Genomic DNA, 22,123 nt, shown 5'->3' on the forward strand with positions numbered 1-22,123 from the left:
CGGCCAATTAATGCAAGTTTTATCACAAAATCTAGTAGAACCTTCCAGTGCAAAACTTAGAATTACCTTTAATATTTCCAACTTATTTTACATTTTACTTTTGCTGGGAATTTATCTTGAGCAGAAACGCAGAAGAATAAACAGCTTTGGGTGCTTTCTTTGAAAGAAAGTTTCTAACTATCACTCAGAAAACCATAGAAGTACAACTGAAGCAAACTAACATTTTGGAAACCGATATTGAAACACAAACCAAAGTTTACAGATTTGTTTTAACACAAAATTAGGACATACATCTGTGCTCATTTGTATGGCTTGTGTATGCTTGTTTATTCAGACATGCAAGTCCCACTGTGATCAATGACGCTTACGCTCAGGTTAAGAGCACACAAGATTGCAGTCACAGAGGTGCTAAATATGTGAAATGTTTGCTGGATTTCCATCCCAGACATAGAAACAGTTGGGTAAGATGAAAGCATACAGCATGGTTTCAATCTTACTTACTCAGAAGCAAGCCCCACTATGTTAAGGACAAAGTAAATGTGCATAGCATCTTAGTCCAATCATAGAAGCAGCTGCTATATTCAAACACGCCATTGCTGCTTCCTTATTTCCCTCCAATGTCTGAATCAATTCAGAGTTTGACCATTGCCAGCTTCTTTTGGAGAAGGACTCCCCCACCATGGGAGCAATATGTGCTTCTTTAGAAGTCCTAACAACTTGGAATTTGATAGCTCCTCTCTTAACCAAGTTTCAAGAACGGCAGCAATGGTTATCATCCAGAGGATAATTGGGATGCTTTGTGGTCTGGCCATCACGAGGAACAGAACTCTACTACGGATGATTGCAGGGGCAAAGGAGGAACTAGCAGGTGGTCAGTAATTCCAGAGATACTCTTTCCTGCCCACCTCTGCATGCAGACGCCAACAGGCCATAGTGTAGTTTACACCTCCATATATGGTTTGTTATCTTTTATGCCACCCGTGCTCCTCACCAGCCCACAAAGCGCCAATATATGCTGTACTTTTAAAACTAATTATGGGGCTGCAGTTTTCCCACTAGATCATAGCTAGCTGTAACTAAGAGGGTGCACAAACGGCAGAAGCTCAAACAGAGACTCCCCTCCTGCTACAAGGGGAGCATCATATTCAACCGCGGCGTCATCTTGCCTCCATTTAGAAAGGAGTTTCAAAGGGGTTTCGTACCAAAATATGAAAAGCTAGCCTTACCTGTAATTGGGGTCCATGCCTGCAGGATGGCAGCAAGAAGGATTCCTTTACACTTCATCTTGCTCCCCCCAAGGTCGCAGGGCAGGGGGGAGGCTGGAGGCTACAATTTAGCAGATAGTGGAGAAAAGGAAAAGAAAAGGCACCTTCACTGGCTTTGTTCTTCTCCCTGCCTCCACAGGAAGTGCAAAGCTCATAAGATCTTTCGGAGTCCACATGCTGGCAAGCTAGTTGAAACACACACCTCCTTTTGCTCCACAAACAGAAAGCTTGAGAGTTTTTAGAACTTTGTTAGGGGTTTTTTTTTTAGTATGAGTTTTTTTTAAAAAAAGCAGCTGACAGCAGCTCAACAGGTAAAGACATCTCATTAAAGACATTAATTTACTCACTTTACAAGAGGATTTTTATAGATGTTGTGTCTGCTTTTTTAAAAGGGTGGTGTTGACTATGTTTCTGGTATAGGAACAAAGAAAGCTGCCTTGTACCAAGGCAGACTCACTGGTCCATCAACCTCAGGTCTGTCTACACCAACTGGTAGTAGCCTTCCTGGATTTCAGACAGGGGACTCTCTCAACCCTACCTTGAGATGCTGGGGATTAAACCTAGGACGCGCTTTAATTAAGATGCTCTGTCACTGAGCTATCATCCTTCCCCCACTGCAATTCCCCATTGAGAAAAGGCTAGCACAGGTGGGTTTTTTAAAAAATAGTTACCAGACTTTAATGCCCAAACTAATAATCAAATCCAGATGGGATTGCAGTCGTTTGCAGCTACCAGCAAACGGAGGAAAGGTGCTGAGCCTCAGGGTTCCTGGAAGACATGCTGTTCCTCATCTCCCATCATATAAACATAGGAAGTTGCTGTATACAGAGTCAGATTGTTGGTCCATCTAGCTCAGTGTTGTCTACACAGACTCGCAGTGGGTTCTCCAGAGTGAAGCTGGTGAACAAATACACAGGAGCAACTGCTCTCTTATGATTGCTGTGTCACCACACACTTACTAGATGGTAGATGAGCAGGCAACAATGGTGAACAGGTGTGGCAGCAGGGCCAACAGGTACACAGCAGTGGGATCCCAGGCCTCAGCAGGGGCCCAACCATGCCAACCTCTGACCTTGCCTCCAGGATCCCCCGACCTCACCACTGATTCTTTGCAATAGTTGTTCAGTGCAAGCCTATTCCTATTTACTCAGAAGTCAGTCCTATGCATATTTAGGGTTTCAGTCCAAATGGAACAAAGAGGTTGTGTGAACTGGTTCAGTTGCTTGAATCTATTTAGTTCCTACCTGAAGTCACATCACTGCCTTACCACAAACTTGTTATTAATAGTAGAAACTACAATGCAGCTCTTGTCTTCAGTACTCAAATACACCCTCTCCATGGAATTCTAACAAAAGCTCTGCAAGGGACTATTATCCTGGGAATTCAAATAGGAGGCTGGGGCTAGAATGTAATGGTTTGGTTCAGTTCATGAGGTTTCAACCAGGGATCTCCAGCATATAGCTTATATTCTTAAACAATGTACAATGCCAATTTAGGTGCTGTGCTAAATTAGACTAGCTGTGTGCTTTGTGCAGCTGTTAATAGGGAGGAAAAGACACACAACACCAATCAGTTATGCTAATTCACTTGAATATACATAAATTAGAAGTTCCCCTTGATCAGCAGTACTGGAGAACAACAGTAGCCTCAAATGACGAGCCTCAGAGCGGTCAGGAAGCAACTATGCTTGATTTTCTGAGAATATATTTCTGTCTATAGGCTTACCCAATACAAAACCCAATGCACTTTCAATATATTTTTAAGTGAGGTGTAGACAGTGGGCACGTTCAAACCTGCAGTTTAGTGCCCTTAGGCCCACCAATTTCAAATTATTTAGCACACAGAGCTCTGGTTTGGACTGTGAACAAAGCCCTCATGGTAGATTCTGTGCCCTTCATAACTTTGAAAACAGGCACTACTTCTACAAGATGCAGGAAAAATGCATATTGGTAAAATAAAATAAAAGTCAGGATTTTACAACAAGCTAGACTTAAACCAGGGCTAGCCCTACCATGCAAAAGGAGTGGGGCAGGAGTGGGGGAAATAAAGGCATAACTAGGTGTCTGAAGGGTGGCAGATTTTTAAGTTGGCCCTTGAAGACAGTGCAAACAGCAAACTGCCCTGGGCCAACACTGACTTGCATTGGCCAGAACTGCCCACCCAACCCCCATCACTTTACTTTGGTTTTGTAGTTCAGCATCTACTCTATGCAATGCTTTTTTAAAATGTGCATGCATTTAAATTAATTAACATGTGCAAATAATGTTACCACCTCTTGTGGGGGCGGTGGGGGAAGCAGTCATTGCTCATTTGCATGGAAATTCATTTAAATATATGTACATTTTAAATTGTCCCTAGCAAAGCATCAGCACCAAGTTGGGGGGGGGACGATGACAATTCCTCATCACAGAGAAAACAGGCTGGCATTACCCGCCCAGTTTGAACCCCTCTAGTAAATGAACAAAGGCAAAATTTCCTTCCTAAGGAGACTGCATCTGCTCCGTGAAAAGTCCATTTGTCCCACAATTGCAATTTCTACCATCACAGTATCTTTGTAAGCGCTTGCCTGCCTATTTCCTTTCTCCTCCTAATTCCTCTTCAAACAAATGTTCCTTCCCTTTTACATTATGGCCAGCTTGATTCCAAGTTTATGGTGTTACGTAATTTGCCCTTGTTTATTAAAGATAACTCTTTTGAAGGCTGCCTCACTTCAATGAAGTGAGGTAGGAAGAGTTTTAAGGATCAGAAAACAGGGTTGATCATTTATTTCCTGGCTTAAGGTCATGCTGCTAAGGCTCCGTAATCACCATACCTTCACAGCATATCCCTAGACCCCAAGAATTTTGGTATCTGTAGTTTTCTAAGTGTGCTGGGAATTGCTGCTCTGTGAGATGCAAACTGCAGTCTCTAGGGTTCTTTGGGTGGGATGTGTTTTGTATGTACACAGCCTTATGTGCAGTTATTTTGGAGTAAGCCACATTGAGCACATTGGACAAAGCAAGAATATGGCTAGCCTGTGAATAGGCCAGCCCCCTTGGCCTTGGGGGAAATGAAGCAAAGTGCAAGAATGGTAGAGAACTATTTAAAAGGTGGCATATAAAACTGGAGCACCATCAAGCTTCTTGCATTTTTATTGTTTCTTTACAATTGCAGTTTATTAAGACTAGTGTTCATTTAACCATTTGAGACTAATTATTAGAGGGCTGTGAGCTGCCCAGACAGGTGCACTTTTTTTTCTCCTCCTACTACTAATAAATACTTGATTGAGATTATGCATTCTCCTTTTTTTGTAGGCAGAGTAGTTGGGTCTCATATTTAACCTTTCCATGCTTAGGAGTATTTTAAGAGTTCTTTGTCAAAATAATAGGGTCACACAATTCAGTACAAGGCAGCATTCCCATGTCTTTGATAACCAAGAGAAAAGAGAATTTCATTAGGTACAGCTTCTCCAAAAATCAGATCAGCTGCCAGACCAAGATGTCAAAAACCTTACTGCTGTAGTGTGGTGTGGTGTGCATCTAAGACTGAAAAAGTAAATGTGATTCAAAATTAGAGGAATGCCTTAAATAAAGGACATCTGGCAGCCCTAGCTGTCATAGTACTGCATTGTAGGGAGATGTACCTAATAAATTGTCCCTCCCATGCTACTATTAACAGTACATAGATCTGTCTTATGTTTAATCCAAAGAAAATGATTTAATGCCACAATCCTATATTGGGTTTGTCTAGCCTACAGTGGGAGTTTAACTATACTCAGAGGAATTAAGGTGCACCTGTTGCTGACAGCAACCGTCTAAGAGGGGTAATTTTCCCAGGATAGGCTATGCTTCCACAGACAGATATACCATTATGTACTGTCACTGAATGTTCACAGGCAACAGCTACTTTGCTATAATCAAAGTACTTATCATTGGGAAGCATCTGCTGCAAAATCTTCCAACAGCAATGGGGTGGGAAAGGGTGTGTGTATGTTCCTGCCTTGAATTGATCTCTTCCTTGCACTAATAATGCTTCTCAGCTAGGGTGAAGAACAGCTTTGCTTCCTGATAATCAGGATCCTGGAATCTTTTCCTCCATCAGAGGGAAAGGAAACAGATATTTCTGTGATGACATAATGGAATTAATAGTAGCTGTCATCGTATAAGTTAATGTAGTTACGGTAAGAATAATTTCTTACCTGCCCTTAACTGGAAGGTCCCAGGTTAGGTTACAACATATAAATGCAAAAAAACAATCGCACCAATAACTCCAAAGTCAATACAGTGGTACCTCTGGTTATGAACTTAATCCGTTCCGGAGGTCCGTTCTTAACCTGAGGTACCACTTTAGCTATTGGGGCCTCCCACTATCACCGCAGCGCCGTCGCACAATTTCTGTTCTCATCCTGAGGTAAAGTTCTTAACCCGAGTTACTACTTCCAGGTTAGTGGAGTCTGTAACCCGAAGTGTTTGTAACCCGAGGTACCACTGTAAACAGCACATTATAGGGAAGATACAAAAAAAAAAAAAAGCAATTCAACATACAAAGGTCAAGGTAAATAGATATACTTTTAGCAACTGACAAAAGCTGTGAATATATGATGCAACACACACCTCTATGGGGACGGAGTTCCACATTCTTGGGGCCATCACTGAGAGAGCTCTCACAAGCAACCGCTGCTAAACTCTGAAAATGGCAGAACCACCAGGAGAGCCTCTTCTGTCGTTCTTAAACCCCCAGCTAGTATAGGAAATGAGATACTTTTCAGATATGGATTGACTCAGCTGGGTAAGAATCACCCATCACCACCAAGACAAAGGTACCCAGAACCACAACACAAGTATATCCCTCACTATTTCTAACAATGTGATCCACAAATTCTTTTTTTTTGTACCCCTTATTGTCTAATGTGGTAATACTTGTTTTCCATCACTAGATGTCGCTATAGCATGGTTTGTTTGAACACTTTGAACAAGGAACAGCAATTCCAAAATGATAAACAAGCCCCTTAGAAACAGATAACATTGTCATTTTAGGTAGTAAGAAGAAATTTCCACAAGCAATCAAGCATGTGCTATAGGAGTTGGAGTGGGCGGAAAGAAGACACTGTTGAACAGATCTACCTCATAAAAGCACCTATAAAGGGATTTTGTTATTATTTAAAAAATAATAATCTTACTGCAGTGTGATAATTAGCATATTCTATTACATTATCTGGTTCTGAATTGAAACATACAAAAAACAAGAATATGTAAACAAATCTGTGCGAATATTTGATTCTGTAAACCTATGTCTACACAAGAGCAGCTCCTGAGCTGTAACCATATGTCCATATAAATGCTCCGCCTCAGAACCATATAACCCTGCAAAACATGTAAATGAGTGAGCTGTCTCACTCATGACTATGACGACATATCTAACTGCAAACCGTTCAATTCAAAGTGGACGCTTTCCTATCATTCAGTAAATAAATCTTCATATGCAGGTGCCCTCAACTTTTCAGACTTTGACATTCCAGAATTTGCATATTCAGACAGCTTTGTGTCAAATCAACATAGGTACAGTGGACCTGTAAAATCCAATATTAATACACACTTCAATACACAACCATAATATGTAGCCATGGGGAGAAAAACACACAGATCTTGCATTGCCCCATATGATTTAGGAAGCTAATTCATCCTCAGAGATAACCGCTCACTGTTTCAGTTCTTGTGTAGTGCTCTTGCCTGGAGTAACGGCAACCACAGGGTTTGAAGCTTTAACAGGAAATAAATGAAAAGTCAAAAAACAAACCTACGTCAGAACCAAGTTGGGAGTTATAAATAACTCATGTATTGTTACCACAGACAGCTTATCCATAATCATCACTCACAAACTGCAGCTAAGAACAAGCCAGCTGCCTCTGCACAGGCTCTCCTGAGGCCACTTAATACAAATAGGGCTGGCAGGCAAAATGAATAACTTTGTCACCTGTGAGCAGGAGGTGGAGATGTGTAAAGCTTGGGGAAATGCACTCTCAAAAAGTCTCCCGCAGAGCCCAGCTCATGCTTAGTCAAAAATGATCATATTTTAGTCCCAGGGAGGAAAATCAAAGCTAATACTTAAAGCCGATTTTAGAGATGCTCACACAAAGATAATGGGCGCTAAGTAGCAAGTAGCACAGTATGGCGAGTAAGTTGGTAACCCTCAGTGGGGTACACAGGTGATTTGTTGTGCAGAAAACGAGAACAATCTCACCCACAGAGCACAAACCAGTCATTTATATTGAGAAAGTTTAATGGAATCGTAGTCTTCAAATTGCTTTACTGTTTGACAATGTACGTCTCCCCCTTACAGGGAAGTTTCACTGCTATAATTGGGTTCCACTGTGCTAATCTCCTCAAAATGCAGCAATTGCTAGCAAATAGATATTAATTGCTGCTTCCAAAGGGATTATCTCACCTCCACCCTGCACACTGACCAATCCCCGGAGAGCATACAAAAGTAAACAGGAATCCGTGACTCTATTTTACTGCAGCCACTCCTGGAAGAAATACTCTACACATTTCCTTGTTTCTCTGAACAATAGGTATCATTTGAAGCACATCCCCACCCCTAATAGCTGCCTGCCTCTTGCTACTTGACAGGCAATGGAAGAGAGGGACATGCATACAAGCAGACATGCCCAAAAAGAAAGAATACGCAGGCATGGTACTAGAAGTGAGAGCTCCCATACAGTGCCGATTTAATCACTTGTTCATTACATTTCTCTTCAAGCGGCACTAAACATTTTAAGAGGAGATTATATATACACTAGCATTTTAAGATTACAATCCATTGTTGCCAGGCCTTCATTATAAAGTGGCCTGTCAAATGGTGTTTTAACCAGCAATGGCTGAATCTGTATTACACTGAAAAAGCAACCATTTCAGCTGGATCCCAATAGTCCACGTCAAAATTTGATGGATGTGAAAATCCTCTGTGTAACAGGTTGTATATACAAGGTATCAGATATGTTCCATATTTTAACAAGGTGCTGGATTCACAGATGACAACAGATACACTTTATCTCAAGTGTCTCTCATCCCTTAGACTAGGGGTAGGTAACCTAAGGCCCACGGGCCAGATGCGGCCCAATTGCCTTCTCAATCCGGCCCACAGACGGTCTGGGAATCAGCGTGTTTTGACATGAGTAGAATGTGTGCTTTTATTTAAAATGTATCTCTGGGTTATTTGTGGGGCATAGGAATTCGTTCATCCCCCCCCCAAAAAAAAAAAATACAGTCCAGCCACCACATGGTCTGAGGGATGGTGGATTGGCCCACGGCTGGAAAAGGTTGCTGACCCCTGTCTTAGACCAAGAGTGGGAAGAAGGTAGGTCAGAACCTACTAGTATATCTCTGGGCAATTTGCAGTAGAGATCAGCCAGGGTTTTGTACTCCCAAGCATTTAACAACAGCAATAAAAAGTCAGGATCCCTCCCATAAAATAAAGAAAATTGCTAAAATAAAGAAAATTGGGACTGGAGGTTGGTATGGTAGCACTGAACTTTGCTACTGAAAGCAAGAGTACCCTGTTCCTTATTTTAAATATAAGATCTACCTTCCCTGCCTCTTTTGCACCTGACTTTGATCTCATGCAAACTTAGTAAAAGTTTCATCTGAGGCATATTGCTCAGTAAAGGAAGAACCCACAGCCCAGGATGGACAACTGGCAGGGCCCAAGATGGGAGCAGGCTTCAGAGCAACAGGGCCATATCCACACCCCACTTTCAAGGTGGGTACAGAAGACAGATCCAGACCTTCTGAGGGTTGTCTGGGAGATTCTGGACTCTGAAGCACAGAAGAAAAAACATGCATGCAATGTGGGCCAAGATGCTCATGTTCTCCCCATTGATACTTGGCACTCAGTTGCCTATGTCCACATCTGCCTGGGCTGCCTTAACCCCAGGAATAAGCCTAGAAATGGAAAGCAGCATATTGAAGTCCTTCCACCTGGCAGCTTCAACCTCCATGTTGCGGCCTATCATTTCTGCCAGGCCCCTATGCAGCCTCTTTGGTGATCCTCCACCACCACACGGTCTCAGCTAACAGCACTGCTGGCAGACAGTGTCATATATATATATATATATGGACTCAATGACTCTGCCTGTTAGTCCCATGCTGCTCAGCCACAACAGAGCTGAGGGCGAGCAAGGCCAGTTAACCAGTCAAGTTACAGGGAGGTACTTGCCTGTCAGACGGTCCGGGGGTCAAGAAAGCCAAGAGTCCAAGCTCATGAAAAGCATGCAGCAGCAAGGTCTGACCAGGAACAACAAATATTGTTTCCAGCTACTGACTGAGACTGGAAACCCTGCTTAAGAAAGCTGGAGCCAGCTGGTTCTCATCAGGAGCAAGAAGGCTGATCAGCAGCAGGTGGAGTCACTTCGCCTTCTGTTCCTTCAGGCTGCTGCTCAGCAGGTGAAGCTGACTTCTGGCCCATGACAGCCTGCTCAGAAGAGCCCATCTCCCTTCAGCAAGCACACTGCCTGAAAGAAGTGCATGGACCATGTTGGTTAGGCCTGGTGGGCACAAGGACTCCCCTTTTTGCCGCTGCTGTTGGGGATGTGCAGGCTTGTACTGTGATGTTCCATGTCCTCCTCCTCCTCAGGAAGCTAAACATAGTCCAGCCTTTCTCAACCTGTGGGTCCCCAGATATTGTTGAACTACAACTCCCATCACCCCTAGCCAACAAGGCCAGAGCTCAGGGATGGTGGGAGTTGTAGTCCAACAACATCTGGGGACCCACAGGTTGAGAACCTGATAATGGGACTGATTCTCCCCTATTGAAACACACTGGAAATTAAAACTATCAAGCACCTAAACTAACTCGAGTCCATTTTATTCCCAGCAGCTTCTAAAAATGGAAGAGAGATACAACTCAGGATTTTGCAGATTTTAATTGTTATGGTTATAGAACTTCTATAGCACAGGAGTAGGCTTTTTCAGTTTTTCTAGAACAAGAAAATGGAATTCCTCTCTGTACATTTTTTAAAAGATTACAAATCACTGCCCAAGGAGGAAGGGGGTGCTCTCAGACCCCAGAAGTTAATTTTACCTTGGGATTAATTCTGTTCTAAGTTGACACAGGAGCTAGCATTCTCATGATACAGGACAGATTTTTTTTTAATTCACATTTTTAAGGGGCAGGGAATAGGCTACTGGGGGTACATTAACCCCCTTCCATCATTTACTATGGGCCCATTAGTTCACCTATGGCTCTCATCCACTTTCTTATCCAGGGTTTCCTATTAGGAGTCTAGTGCTGAATTTAAGTTAACTTTTGCCCTGATCAAGTGTTCAAAGAACACATGAGAATATCAGGGGTGGACTTTGGTAATATGGTGCCCTGAGCAAGGACAAAATTTAGTGTCCTCCGCCACCCCTAACCACCTGCTCTGTGCATGCTCTCAAGGGCACTATGTCATAGTTTTGTGCTTGGTGCCCTGTGCGGGGGACCCGCCCACATAGCCCTAAATCTAGCACCAAGGGTATAAAATGTGTAGGGAGGACAGGGCCACTATTACCATTCCCTCTACCCCTAACCCCGCCCCCCATGTTGACTAGGAAGGCCTGAAAGGCAATTCTAAGCTCATTCATGTTTACACTTTGCAATCAGGAACCCTTTATTATCATGGTTACTAATCACATAAAAATTATTTTTTAATTCCCTTTTACGTATGCCTCAAAGCAATTTACATACACACCATAAAAGCACCTAAAATAATTTTTATAACAATACACAAAACCAACTGATGAGAGCTCTAAAAGCAATGCAAAATGAACACTTAAGGTAGACCTTTTCATCCAGATGGAAAAGCTGGTCGCAAATGCTTCAATTGTACAGAAAGAGGGCACCTGTCATATCTCAGCAGGGATGCTGTTTCATGGAGCAGAGGCAAGCGCACTGAAAGCTCTGCTCTGAGTTACTTGAAGTGGTCTTCTGATATTTTAGGGACTTTTAAGCAGAAACTTCAACTGAGCACACTTGGGATCCCACCCTCAGATCTTCCCACTCAATGCAGTGAGTAGGGCACACCCTTTACACATATTATGCCTTCTTGTGTTCTTTGAACATCTGAACAGCACTACTGTGGGATCCAAGGAATGTAGTAAGCTACTTTTATCAAGAGCCAGACCACTGGCTCATCTAGATCAGTATTGTTCACATGGGCTGACAGCAGCTCTCCAGGGTTCCAGATAGGAGTCTCTTCCAGCTCTGCCTGGAGTTGCTGGAGACTGAACCTGAAACCTTCTGCACTCAAAGCAGATGCTCTACCACTGAGATACAGCCCTTCCCTTACAGCGCTGGACTGCTTTTGGAACGCAGTACCAATAAAGATATATTTTTAAGTTAAACTGAGGTCATAACGAGAATCAAATCATCAACGTTATTCCCAACAAGGACTTTAGAGGGGTCCATCGGATTCCAATAAAAGATTATACTGTCGAAGAAATGAAAAATCAAAAGTGAGTGAGGTTTAATGCAAGAGGCCACCACCACCCCAGATTCCTTCTGTTCTCACTGAAAATCTGTGCCTAGATTCCATTTAAAAGTGAACCTATTTTAAAGTAAAGGCTGTAATACTTCATTGATCAAACAAAATAATCTAACAGTGTATGGCACCCTCTTCTGTTCAACACTGATATGACAATTATGAATAATATCCAGCTTTCTGCTGGGAAACTCCACTGCCTTTAGCGAAGAATCCCTTTTCTTCATTTCCTTTTGATTCTTCCTTGCCTCAAATCCAGAACATAAGAAGACACAAAATAATGTTGTCAATGAGAACTGATTGAGTTTGTGACACAGTTGTGTAACCTTTGTCACAGCAGAAAATCCAAACTAGAATGTCAATATAATTAGGCACTTAAAGGCAAGGGAAGCAGGGGGAGCAAAACAATCATGCTTCCGCTTGCCCTAGCAAGGTCACTGGGAGCAGAGTTCAGCTTTTAGCACGAATCATAGTAAGATTCCTGAGCAGGCCATTCTCACTTTAGGGGAAAGGTAACATGCTGCAGTTGGGAACACCAATACAGGAGTAGGAAACTCTGGCTGGCTCATCCTTCACAGACACATTATGTGTCTGTGCAAAGCAAAAAGTCAGTTTGTGCTTCCACAAAACCCCTGCAATATTGAGACCTTTCTTCTTCCCCAAACACATACACACACACACTCCATACAGTGTTTAGACTGGGAGAGATCAGGCAAGTGAGCTGCCTCAAAGTGCAGCATTTGCTTATTGCAAATAATCTGCTTCTCATAGGCATCTAGTTGGCCACTGTGAGAAAAGGATGCTGGACAAGATGGGCTACTGGCCTGATCCAGTAGACTCTTTTCATGTTCTTAGGCTGGCATCGTTACTTCTGACTGCAGCTGACTGCTCCCACTGGCAGCTCCCAGAAGTATTATCCTCTAGTTTAAATGGTTTATCTATCAGGGGATCTTTTCCCAACACTTGCCACTTTACCTTTATGAATATGAAACCTAGGTAGTAGTCAGTAACAAAGAGGGAAGCATTAAATCATACTGCTTAAGCCAAATCAGACTCTCCAGAAATGACTTACCCAATTAGTACAAAAGCAAAAAAGAAATGTTGCAAACTAGAAGCACACACTGAGGGAAAACACCAGATTACATATTAGTTATCAGATTAAAGTTTCACAATAAAATCTATGTCTTTCTTTAAAAATCATGGCAGGCATCAGAAAATCTGATCTGGAATATATGCTGTAAGTTTTAACTCACACGTTTTACACACTTTCAGACAATTTACACTGTAAGAAATTTTCCTCTATTCCTCTCTCCCCCTCAAATATGAAATACAACACATAATAAGAAACAGGGCAACTTCATTTCCAAGAATATATTTTTATTTCATTACTGTTTAACTATGGATTTATTATGGAAGCTAGAACTTCCATGTGCAACACAATTATGTAATTTCTCAGGATAAAAATATGCAAGCCATTTGTAGCCACATCAGAGGTAGGAAAAGTTATTTCTACAAATAAGTGAAGATTACTTCCAACATGTTGATGACTAAGGCCTAATTTGTTTAGTTAACCTGACAGCAAGAACAGCCACCAAAAAATTCTAATTATCTTATACCTTAACAATTGTGGATGAAGAAAAGAATGTGATCAAAGACATTTGATGCCTTGAAAGTGACAAGTCCTTGGCAGGATTCACACTACCCTTTGTGGGTTTTGCACTTCTCTTCTGTCATGTCAGCTTGGTCTCCTCAGATTTCAATCATGTATCCGCTATGACAGAACACTTTTCAACACAAAACAAGCAATATTCATCAAGAGAGACAGCAGCATGCCTTCAACATCAGCCTTCCCCAGGGGTGACTAACCTGCAGCCCTCCAGATATTGTTGGAATCCAACTCCCATCAGCCCCAGCCAGCTGGTCAGGGATAGAGTTGTAGTCCAGCAACATCTGGAGGGCACCAGGTATGGGAACATGGCTCCACATTATATATTAGAATTCTTTTTCTGCTCTGTGGTAAGACAACAGGGTTTCATATGATCAATGCATTCTGTGTGGTACTCTCATAAGAAAATCTCATAATTAAAGACTGTTAACAGTCAATCTTGTGGCCCTGGGAAGAATCATATTCTTTCTTTAACAATGGGTTTACAGAATACTTCAGCACCTGGTTTCAAACTCTATAATCAAGGACTACAACTTAGTTGATTTTAAAAACGATGGTCCATAATGGAACTGACATTATGTTAAGTTCAAATGAAGCCTTCAGAGTTTTTTGGCACAAGCAGTAAATAAGGCACAGAGGTGAATATAGCTAAGCATGTAGTTCTGTCATATGGTATCAGGTCAAATAAAACATAGTGGTAACATTGCTATGGGTTCAAACACAGAACTTCCCCAAATTGCGTAAGAAGAAAGGTCTGGGTAGGGTCCAATTTTAACAGCAAAGAGCCACATGGCTGAGGATCATAGGACACTTTTCCCACCCAAGGCCTACCACCCTGCAGTCTGTACCCTAGTAGCTTTACCTCTCAGTTAAGCCCCAATACTACAAGCAAACTCTGCTAAGCTACAAGCACTCAGAGAGAGATGCTGCAGGGAGGTAAGCTGTGGATGGAAAGATGGTTTAGTGCCCACACTCATGTGCTCTGCTCTACTACTAAATCACGGACACCCGCTTTCTACATAACTGGGGCAGTTTTACTGAACTACTACAGACACATCAAGTTTGGCACTTCACTCACCAATATATATTGCCTTGGTATTGTAGGCACACATATGCATAAACCGACCCTAGCTGAATTAGGGCTGCAGGCATATCCCTTATCAATATGGTCAGCTGACAGCATAAATCACCCAGCGAATGATGCCACACATGAATCTGTGGATCAAGTCCAGAATATAGTTTTTTCAACAACAAATTTTCTCCACTGCTCTTTTCTCCATTTCAGAGATGTACCTCCAATTGTATTTTTCTCTAAATAAGCTTGTTGAAAAATAGCTTCTTTAAAAATCAAAGTCCCAAAAGCAGAATCAATTATGCATAGTATGCAGATTTGCATACCCTAAATATTTTTGTGCACAGAATTTAAGATTTCCTTTGCAAGGAATCCATACTTTTTGTACTCCTATGGGGTAAGCAATCCCTTAGAATTCCAAAGGAATGTGCAGTTTTGAGATTCTACAAGATTATCTCAGTTTTTGGATGGTTTCTTGTTACAAAAGTGACCAGTGAAAAAGTAGACAATGTTTCATTCAAGCATCTTCCTTGCCTACAGAGAAGAAAAAATAAAAATAAATTAGAATGGTATGTAGTCAGTCTTAATGTCTTGGTACTTTCTCTTGCAAGACCCTGCTGTACAGAGGATATTCCATAGCTCAGTGGTAGAGCACATGCATCATATGGACAGTCTTAAGTTTCACTTCTTGCATCTCAAATCAAAAGGGACCACTCTCTGAAAGACTAGAAGAGATATTTGGCTGAGACCCTACAGAGCTGCTGCCCATCAGAATAGACACTACCGGACTAGATGAAAAACCAACATAACTTTTGGATAGCATTTTAAAACAACCAAGGTTCAGCTTTTGAAGTCCCATTTATTTCAGTGAGAGATATATAGCTGCACTCTTCTTTGACGCCCTTGATACCCTAGTTCTCTCTGGTTCTGTCCTTTGATGTCTCTTCAGCATTTCCATAGGAGCTCTTCTGCTGCCTTCCCTCAAATTGTTGGGGTCCTTAAAGATCTGCTCTTAGCCCTCTGCTTCCTTGGTCTCTCTCAAATATATATAAAAATAAGTGACCACTTCAAATCCTATGGCTTTCAGGATCACTTAAGGAGTATTGTGGAATAAAGAATGCTGAAAAACAGATTTCAGATGCTGAACAACAAGATTTCCCAAGCAATGTAACTTGAATACTTACTATGGTGTAGCTTTAAAATATTCTTGAGGAGTCACAGTTTTGATTCCACCAAAGTAGTCCAGGACCCAGATGTTGGTGATGTTGAGTTTAGCAAAAAACCAGTTATGACCAGATGGCCACGTAGCCATTTCAGGATGTCTACTGAAGAGAGCCTTCTTTGCAAAGTCTGCTTCTGTACCATTCGGAACCTAACAAACAAGTTACCAAATATGTAATTTCACAGACATATTAGTTAACCACAGTATCTTGTACTTTCTTTCAAACTACCTCAAGATGCAAGAAAAAGAGAGAAGAGTGCACATGTAAACATTATTCAAGGAATACTCAGGGTTGGAGTCAGAGGAAGTTAGTCACATTTCAGTTCCTGACTAACTTCCTCTGGATCCAAACCAAGATGTTTTCATGACTACTTGACCCATATACTCTGATATGCTATGTGTGTGAAGTTAGTCAGGTATTATAAAGCTCACACAATACTTCCCAATTTTTCAACACACCCAAAATACATGGAACAAGAAAACACATGGGTTTTCTTCAAGAAAGTTACAGCTCTTTGATTTTGCCTAACAATGCAATCCTGTGCATGCCTACTCAACCTAAGTCCCACTGAGTTCAACAGGATTAATGACATGCAAGCACACAAAGGGCAGTATCCAACAAAGTATTTCTGTTAGCTCAAAGACTTCAGGCTGTGAAATGGAACTTCCATTCTGTCTCATCTCCATGTGCACTCTCTTGTCCATCCCAAATCTTTTCTGAAAGGTTGTGGAAACCACCCAGAACAATTTTAGATGAATGTGTGCTGACCACTTCATGTGATTTGGAGCCCTACACAATTGGTGTTCCTGACTGCATGGAGAAACATATAAGCATTTGGTTCCTGCTTCACACCTGGGAATATGCAATAATTTTGGAATAGAACATGCTAGAACAGGGATTTTTGACATACGTCTAGGACACACGGCTCTGCTCCCCCTTTCATAAATTATTTGAATGCATGGAAGGTAACTTCAAAATAAGTATATTTCAGAGGCATATATCATCAGTGTTATGGAACTTGCTTTCTAGGTCTCAGCCAGTGAGCATTATATTCTTCTGGTATGCCCAAATATCACAGTGTACCTTTTCAACTATTCCAGAGAAGATCACATGGGCACACAGTGGATTCTGAGGATCATAACCTTCCTTCTTGCAGTAAGGTGTCTGTGCCAAGGACATTGTTAGGGAGGCATTGGCATTTACCTGCAATACAAGTGGCAATATATATATATATCATAAATGTTCTAGATTTGCTGAATAGGTTAGCACATTTAAAACAAGCTGATCTGCATACTTGATCAGCATTTCCATGCTAGAATAAGAGATACTGTGTGTCTGGATAAGTTTCATATCCTTTGCAATTCAAGGGTCATGGTCATACAGAGAAATTGTAAAAGTCACACAATGTTGAAATCTGCTTCTCCTTTTTACTGGCACAAAGCTGTAAAGCTGTCAGTGACCTCTTGGGAAATCCCATCAGTTTCATTTTTCAGCCAGAAAAAGTGAAGTTTCAGCAGCACATGATTTTAAGCATAAAAACCACACATTTGGCACTTATTTGCACAATATAAACCAATGGTAGTGACAGGAGAAAAACAGTCAAGAAACAGCTGAATCATGGTTACACTGGGAGTGTTATCTGTAAGCAGATGTCTCCATATGACTGAAGACAGTCTAAACAGCTGTACTGTATGTTACAAGAGATAAGAGATGGCAGCACTTGTTGAGATATTCCTTCCACTTTCTGAAAAGAAATAAGCTATTGAGTAAGCTTAACAGAATTGTTCATTAAACCATATCAAGATTTTGGGAAGCAATGCTAAGTCGGAGTGTTTTGTGACATTGCAGTTGACTATTTCCACAGCATACAAGTGAAATCCACTCTGAAATATCAGAATCAGCATGCAATATTCATGAATTATAGGTAGGCCAATACTTTTATTGGGACCAAGCAAAATCAAGTTCTCCAATCCCTTCATCACACTTGATGTTAGGCAAAATGGGAAATTGGGGTGTATGGGAGCGAAGAGACAAAATTGGCATGTTATAGCCAACCACCACCACAACAGATAGTTCAACAGAGAAGTCTAACAAGATAAATAATAATCAAAGCTTAGAAGACCTGATGACATTCACTTGGGGTTTCTAAAGGAAGTAGCAAAAACTCATTGAATCATATAAGCTAGATCATTATGTGTTTCAAGGGATCAGCAAGGCCACAATAAAATGTGTAGGAACAGCAAACACTGCGCTTATTTCCAAAAAAAGAAGAAGACAAGCCCAAGAATTGAGTATTCAGGTACCTGTGAAAACATATGTTAAGGCAAATAATTTGGAGCTTCCTTCAGAAGAAATGAAGAGCCTGTAAGCCCTCCACAGGTTGCTGGACTAAAACTCTCATCATCCCAGAGAGCACGACCAGTTGTCACGGATGATGGAAGTTGTAGGCCAAAGGTATCTGGAGGCCACAGATCTCTATTGCTGCCCTACAGAAAAACTGAGCATTTATTAGCAGTCACAGCTTTGTTAACACCAAAGTATGCCATATCAAACTAGTTATTGCCTGTAATAAAGTGGCTTCACAGGTTAGAGTAGGGGTAGCCAATGCAATGCCCTCCAGATATTACCAGACTACAGCTCCTGTAATTCTTGGCCATTGGCATGTTGGCTGGAGCTAATGAGAGTGCGAGTCCAACAACACCTGAAGGGCACAAGTTCTTCATTCCCAAATTAGAGAGAACATGGATGGCATGCTGTTTTTAGACCTCCATGACGCCTCATTTGAGCTGCTCAAATTAAATAAGACCCCCCTGAAGATGGGTTTGTTCATCAGTAAGTTTATTTACAAATCAATCCCTGCAAATCATGTCACAATTCTCTGTGTGCAAAAGACGTTTTTCAAATTGAAATTGAAATACTTTATTGTCACTTGTATACAGTGAGATTACACGAGCACCCCCCACTCAGCTCTCTTAGTCTTAATTCCCCTCGTTTACTGACACACACACACACCAAACCTGAAAGTCAGTTGCCCTGTTGTTATCTTTTCATTCAGCAGCCTAACAGCCCATGGATAGAATCTGTTAATATACATGTGTACCTGAAGTGGAGAAAGTAAATTTAATAGATTCCAAAAAAATATATTGCTAGTCTTATTTCTACCACAAACCAACTAAAATGTTTGAAAAATGTAAAGATTCTCAGATTACAAAACTATTGCAATAGCTGTGCAGTGTTTGCTCCTCAGTCTTTTCACACTGCGGGTATACTCAATCCCCTCCCCAATGATTATGAAGGTTTCTATCAATTGATTCTTATTTATTTATTGCTTATGCATTTTCCTCAATTTATATTTACAGATCGTCTTCTCATCCCTATACAACAGACTTCCCTACCCAGCTTTCCATGGCAGTTCGTATTCATCTTATTTGGTTACATATCCATTAGTTGGTTTCCATCAATTGAATGCAAGTTTCGCAACATACAGATTAAGGCTGTGCTAAACTTCCTGCATTCTTTAGAAGGGCAGGCAAAGAGATTAATAATCCTTCCGCTCATAACAACGCTTACCAAGCTTCAATTAGATCAGTATTTTTCTATGTCATCAATTGCATACATGTATTAGGAAACTATACTCATAACCTTACCGCAAAATTGAAACAACTGTGAAGATTAAGCATATGCAGACATAAGTTATTCACCACATCCAAGTAAAGCAAAGCATGATTAAGGGTAACATTTTATTAACTAAAGCTGGGGTGAGCAATATTGCGACTGGGGGTCCAATGCTGCCTTCCAGCCCTTTCTATCTGGCCCACAGGATTCTTCCCATGCCACACGCCTCACTGCTTCACACCTTCATTGATTGTTTTTCCCTGGCTAGAATATGTCCTTGAACTCTGATAATACTTCTTTCTTGTCTGGATGGAGGATAAGAGAGGGATGTGTGAGTGTATGTGTAGAAACTAAACTACTGTACAAACATAACATTTACATTCATTGCTTCCACCCAGTTGCCTCTTGCCCTACCCCTGACATGTATGCCCCAGAATGATACCCAGAACTGAATGTGGCCCTCAGGATGTAGAAGGTTCCCTGCTCCTGACCTACAATTTAGACCTTAAGCTATAGCTCAGGACTGGTCACAAGCTGGGATGTTGAAACCAAGGTGAGCTTGCTAAACCATGGTTGCCCTACCCACCTGTCAAATTTGGCCCACAAAGCAAATCCTGACAAGGTTCTTTAGAAAAATATAGAACATGCTAACTATAAATGAAAAAAATATTTGTATGTTGACATTTTCATAGAATTACCCGGACAGGGCAGGAGTTTTGGAATGGGTAAGCACCATTTTTTTTCCTTCCCCAAAATTGTCTCTAAGAGCTGTTGTTATTACACAGGGCAAACATATGATAAGCAATAACTGTATGTTTTGCCCTGAAAGACAAACAGCAGCTGTGGAAGAGGGTGTGCATGTGGTTTTATTAGGAAGATAGCTCAGGGGAAAAGACTAAAAACCTCCCTTAACTCCAGGATTTTCATTTATCCCACCCTCTCAAATTTATTAATGTAGGAGACACTTTATTTGGCCCTGAAGACTCACATTCAGATCCCTGCGCAGAGTCATACAGCTTGCTGGGAGACACCAAGACAATCATAAACCCTGGCCTAACTTACCTCACAAAGCTGTTGCAAAAACAACTGAAATGAGGAACAAAGAATGCTCCTCAGAATGAATGAGATAAAACGTAGAAATAATTTATGTCATTATATATTGAAATAATTTAAATTTTATGGATATTTTTTTTAAAGAAAAAACCAAATGCCCACTTAAGGCACTTTATATATTGTTGTTGTTTAGTCGTTTAGTCGTGTCTGACTCTTAGTGACCCCATGGACTAGAGCACGCTAGGCACTCCTGTCTTCCACTGCCTCCTGCAGTTTGGTCAGACTCATGCTGGTAGCTTCGAGAACACTGTCCTACCATCTCGTCCTCTGTCGTCCCCTTCTCCTTGTGCCCTCCATCTTTCCCAACATCAGGGTACATCAATTGTACATGCATATTGTAATTAATAATGATGAAGTACACACAAGACTAAACTTGATTCACCAGAACTCACTAAACTCACCAGGCCTCAGCTTCAGAACCTTGTTTCAGTAACGAAGCTCAGCCCTGCGACAGTGCCTCTGGACACGTGCAGAGCACATTTCAGGGCACTGAACAACTACAGCCGGCCTCGGACAGTTGCAGCTGCTGTGTCGCGAGGTCTTCCCTCATCTCAGAATAACTGAAATGCCCGTCCCCTCACCTGCAAATCATGCACGGAGACCTCCAGCGGCGTCAGGTACATGTAAGGCACCCCGCTGCCTTGCTTCGACCCCAGCGGCCCGTCGCTGACGGAGAAGACGTTGGAGAAAGGCTGGCCCCGCATCGGCGGGTCTTGCGCGGAGAGCGTGGCCAGCGCGCCCCAATCGCACGAGTGCGCCACGAAGCGCGCGACCCGAGCCACGTCCTCGTGCGGAGGGATTTGAACCACCCCGGAGACCCCCACCAACGGAAGCAGCAGTAGCAGGAAAGGCCACATTGCTCGCTCTCTCGCGCGCGCGTATCTCACACCTCCTGCCTCGGACACCTGAGCGAACCTTTGCCTAGTCTGCGGACCAGGGTGGCGGGGCTCAGGCATCTACCAAGCCGTGCGAGCCCGCCCCCTGCGCGCGCCGCAGCCAATAGAGGCCCTTCGCTTTGCCCGTTTCTGTAGAGCGGAAGTAAACAGTGAGAGAAGCCGTCAGGTGGGCAGGCCTTGTCATTTTTAGCCAATAGCTGCACTCCATTCTCTCGTTTTTGCCAATGAGAGCTGCGCTAAGGGCGGAAGAGATGAGCAGACGGCTTGCATATTTGGGGTGGGGATCATGCAGCTCTCTGCCAATGATGCACAGCGCCTTGAAATTTGCCAATGAGATTTGCCGGAGGACGGTGTCACGGGACAAAAACACTCACCTTATACGGGTGAAGGGAGGGGAGGAGAGAGACGCGAGTCTTTAGTTGGGTTTACAAGGCCGAAGGCTTAGAACAGTGAAATAAGTAAATATCATTACATGTAGTTGGCGACTGTGAAGCGTGGTGGGGAGTCTTCTAGCCTTAGTCAAATGTCGACTTGAAGCAATGAAAAAGCAGTCCTGTGCACGCTCACCTCATTTACTTGGATGCTTTAGTTGATATTCCTCTATTGCAGGGGGTTGTACTAGATGACCCTCAGCATCCCTTCCAATTCTATGAAGTCCCATTGAAAACAGTGGGGTTTGGCCTGTACAGTGGTGCCTTGGGTTACAGATGCTTCAGGTTACAAACCTTAAGGTTACAGACTCCGCTAACCCAGAAATAGTACCTCGGGTTAAGAACTT

The 22,123-nt window shown here is 42.1% G+C and overlaps 2 protein-coding genes across 4 annotated transcripts in view; both read right to left on the reverse strand.

Moving 5' to 3' along the window:
- The window catches only part of CD247 (CD247 molecule), a 45,908-nt gene extending 42,565 nt beyond the window's left edge, over positions 1–3,343 (reverse strand). The window contains exon 1 of one of the 2 annotated variants that reach the window (XR_014547567.1): positions 1,227–1,462. Coding sequence is in view for 1 of the 2 variants with exons in the window: in XM_083611784.1 (XP_083467910.1) it covers positions 1,227–1,284 (58 nt within the window). In the remaining variant the exon portion in view is untranslated. Of the gene's footprint in view, positions 1–1,226 lie in introns of both variants that reach the window. The other variant, XM_083611784.1, reaches the window with a different exon arrangement.
- Positions 3,344–13,120: 9,777 nt separating this feature from the next.
- On the reverse strand, positions 13,121–21,590 carry CREG1 (cellular repressor of E1A stimulated genes 1; the record flags this gene model as incomplete). 2 transcript variants are annotated; one of them, XM_083611748.1, is made up of 4 exons in its annotated part: positions 21,031–21,590; positions 16,805–16,924; positions 15,683–15,870; positions 13,121–15,032 (listed from the first exon to the last, which is right to left on the reverse strand). In XM_083611748.1, coding segments are annotated over exons 1-4 (684 nt in total). In that variant the 5' UTR covers positions 21,406–21,590. The 2 variants fall into 2 exon arrangements, with proteins under 2 accessions (XP_083467874.1, XP_083467873.1); XM_083611747.1 differs by lacking the exon at positions 13,121–15,032 and having other exon boundaries at positions 15,682–15,870; positions 21,031–21,573.
- Positions 21,591–22,123: the final 533 nt, after the last annotated feature.

The sequence above is a fragment of the Podarcis filfolensis genome, assembly GCF_964270895.1.
Source record: "Podarcis filfolensis genome assembly, chromosome: 4".
Lineage (NCBI taxonomy): Eukaryota > Metazoa > Chordata > Lepidosauria > Squamata > Lacertidae > Podarcis > Podarcis filfolensis.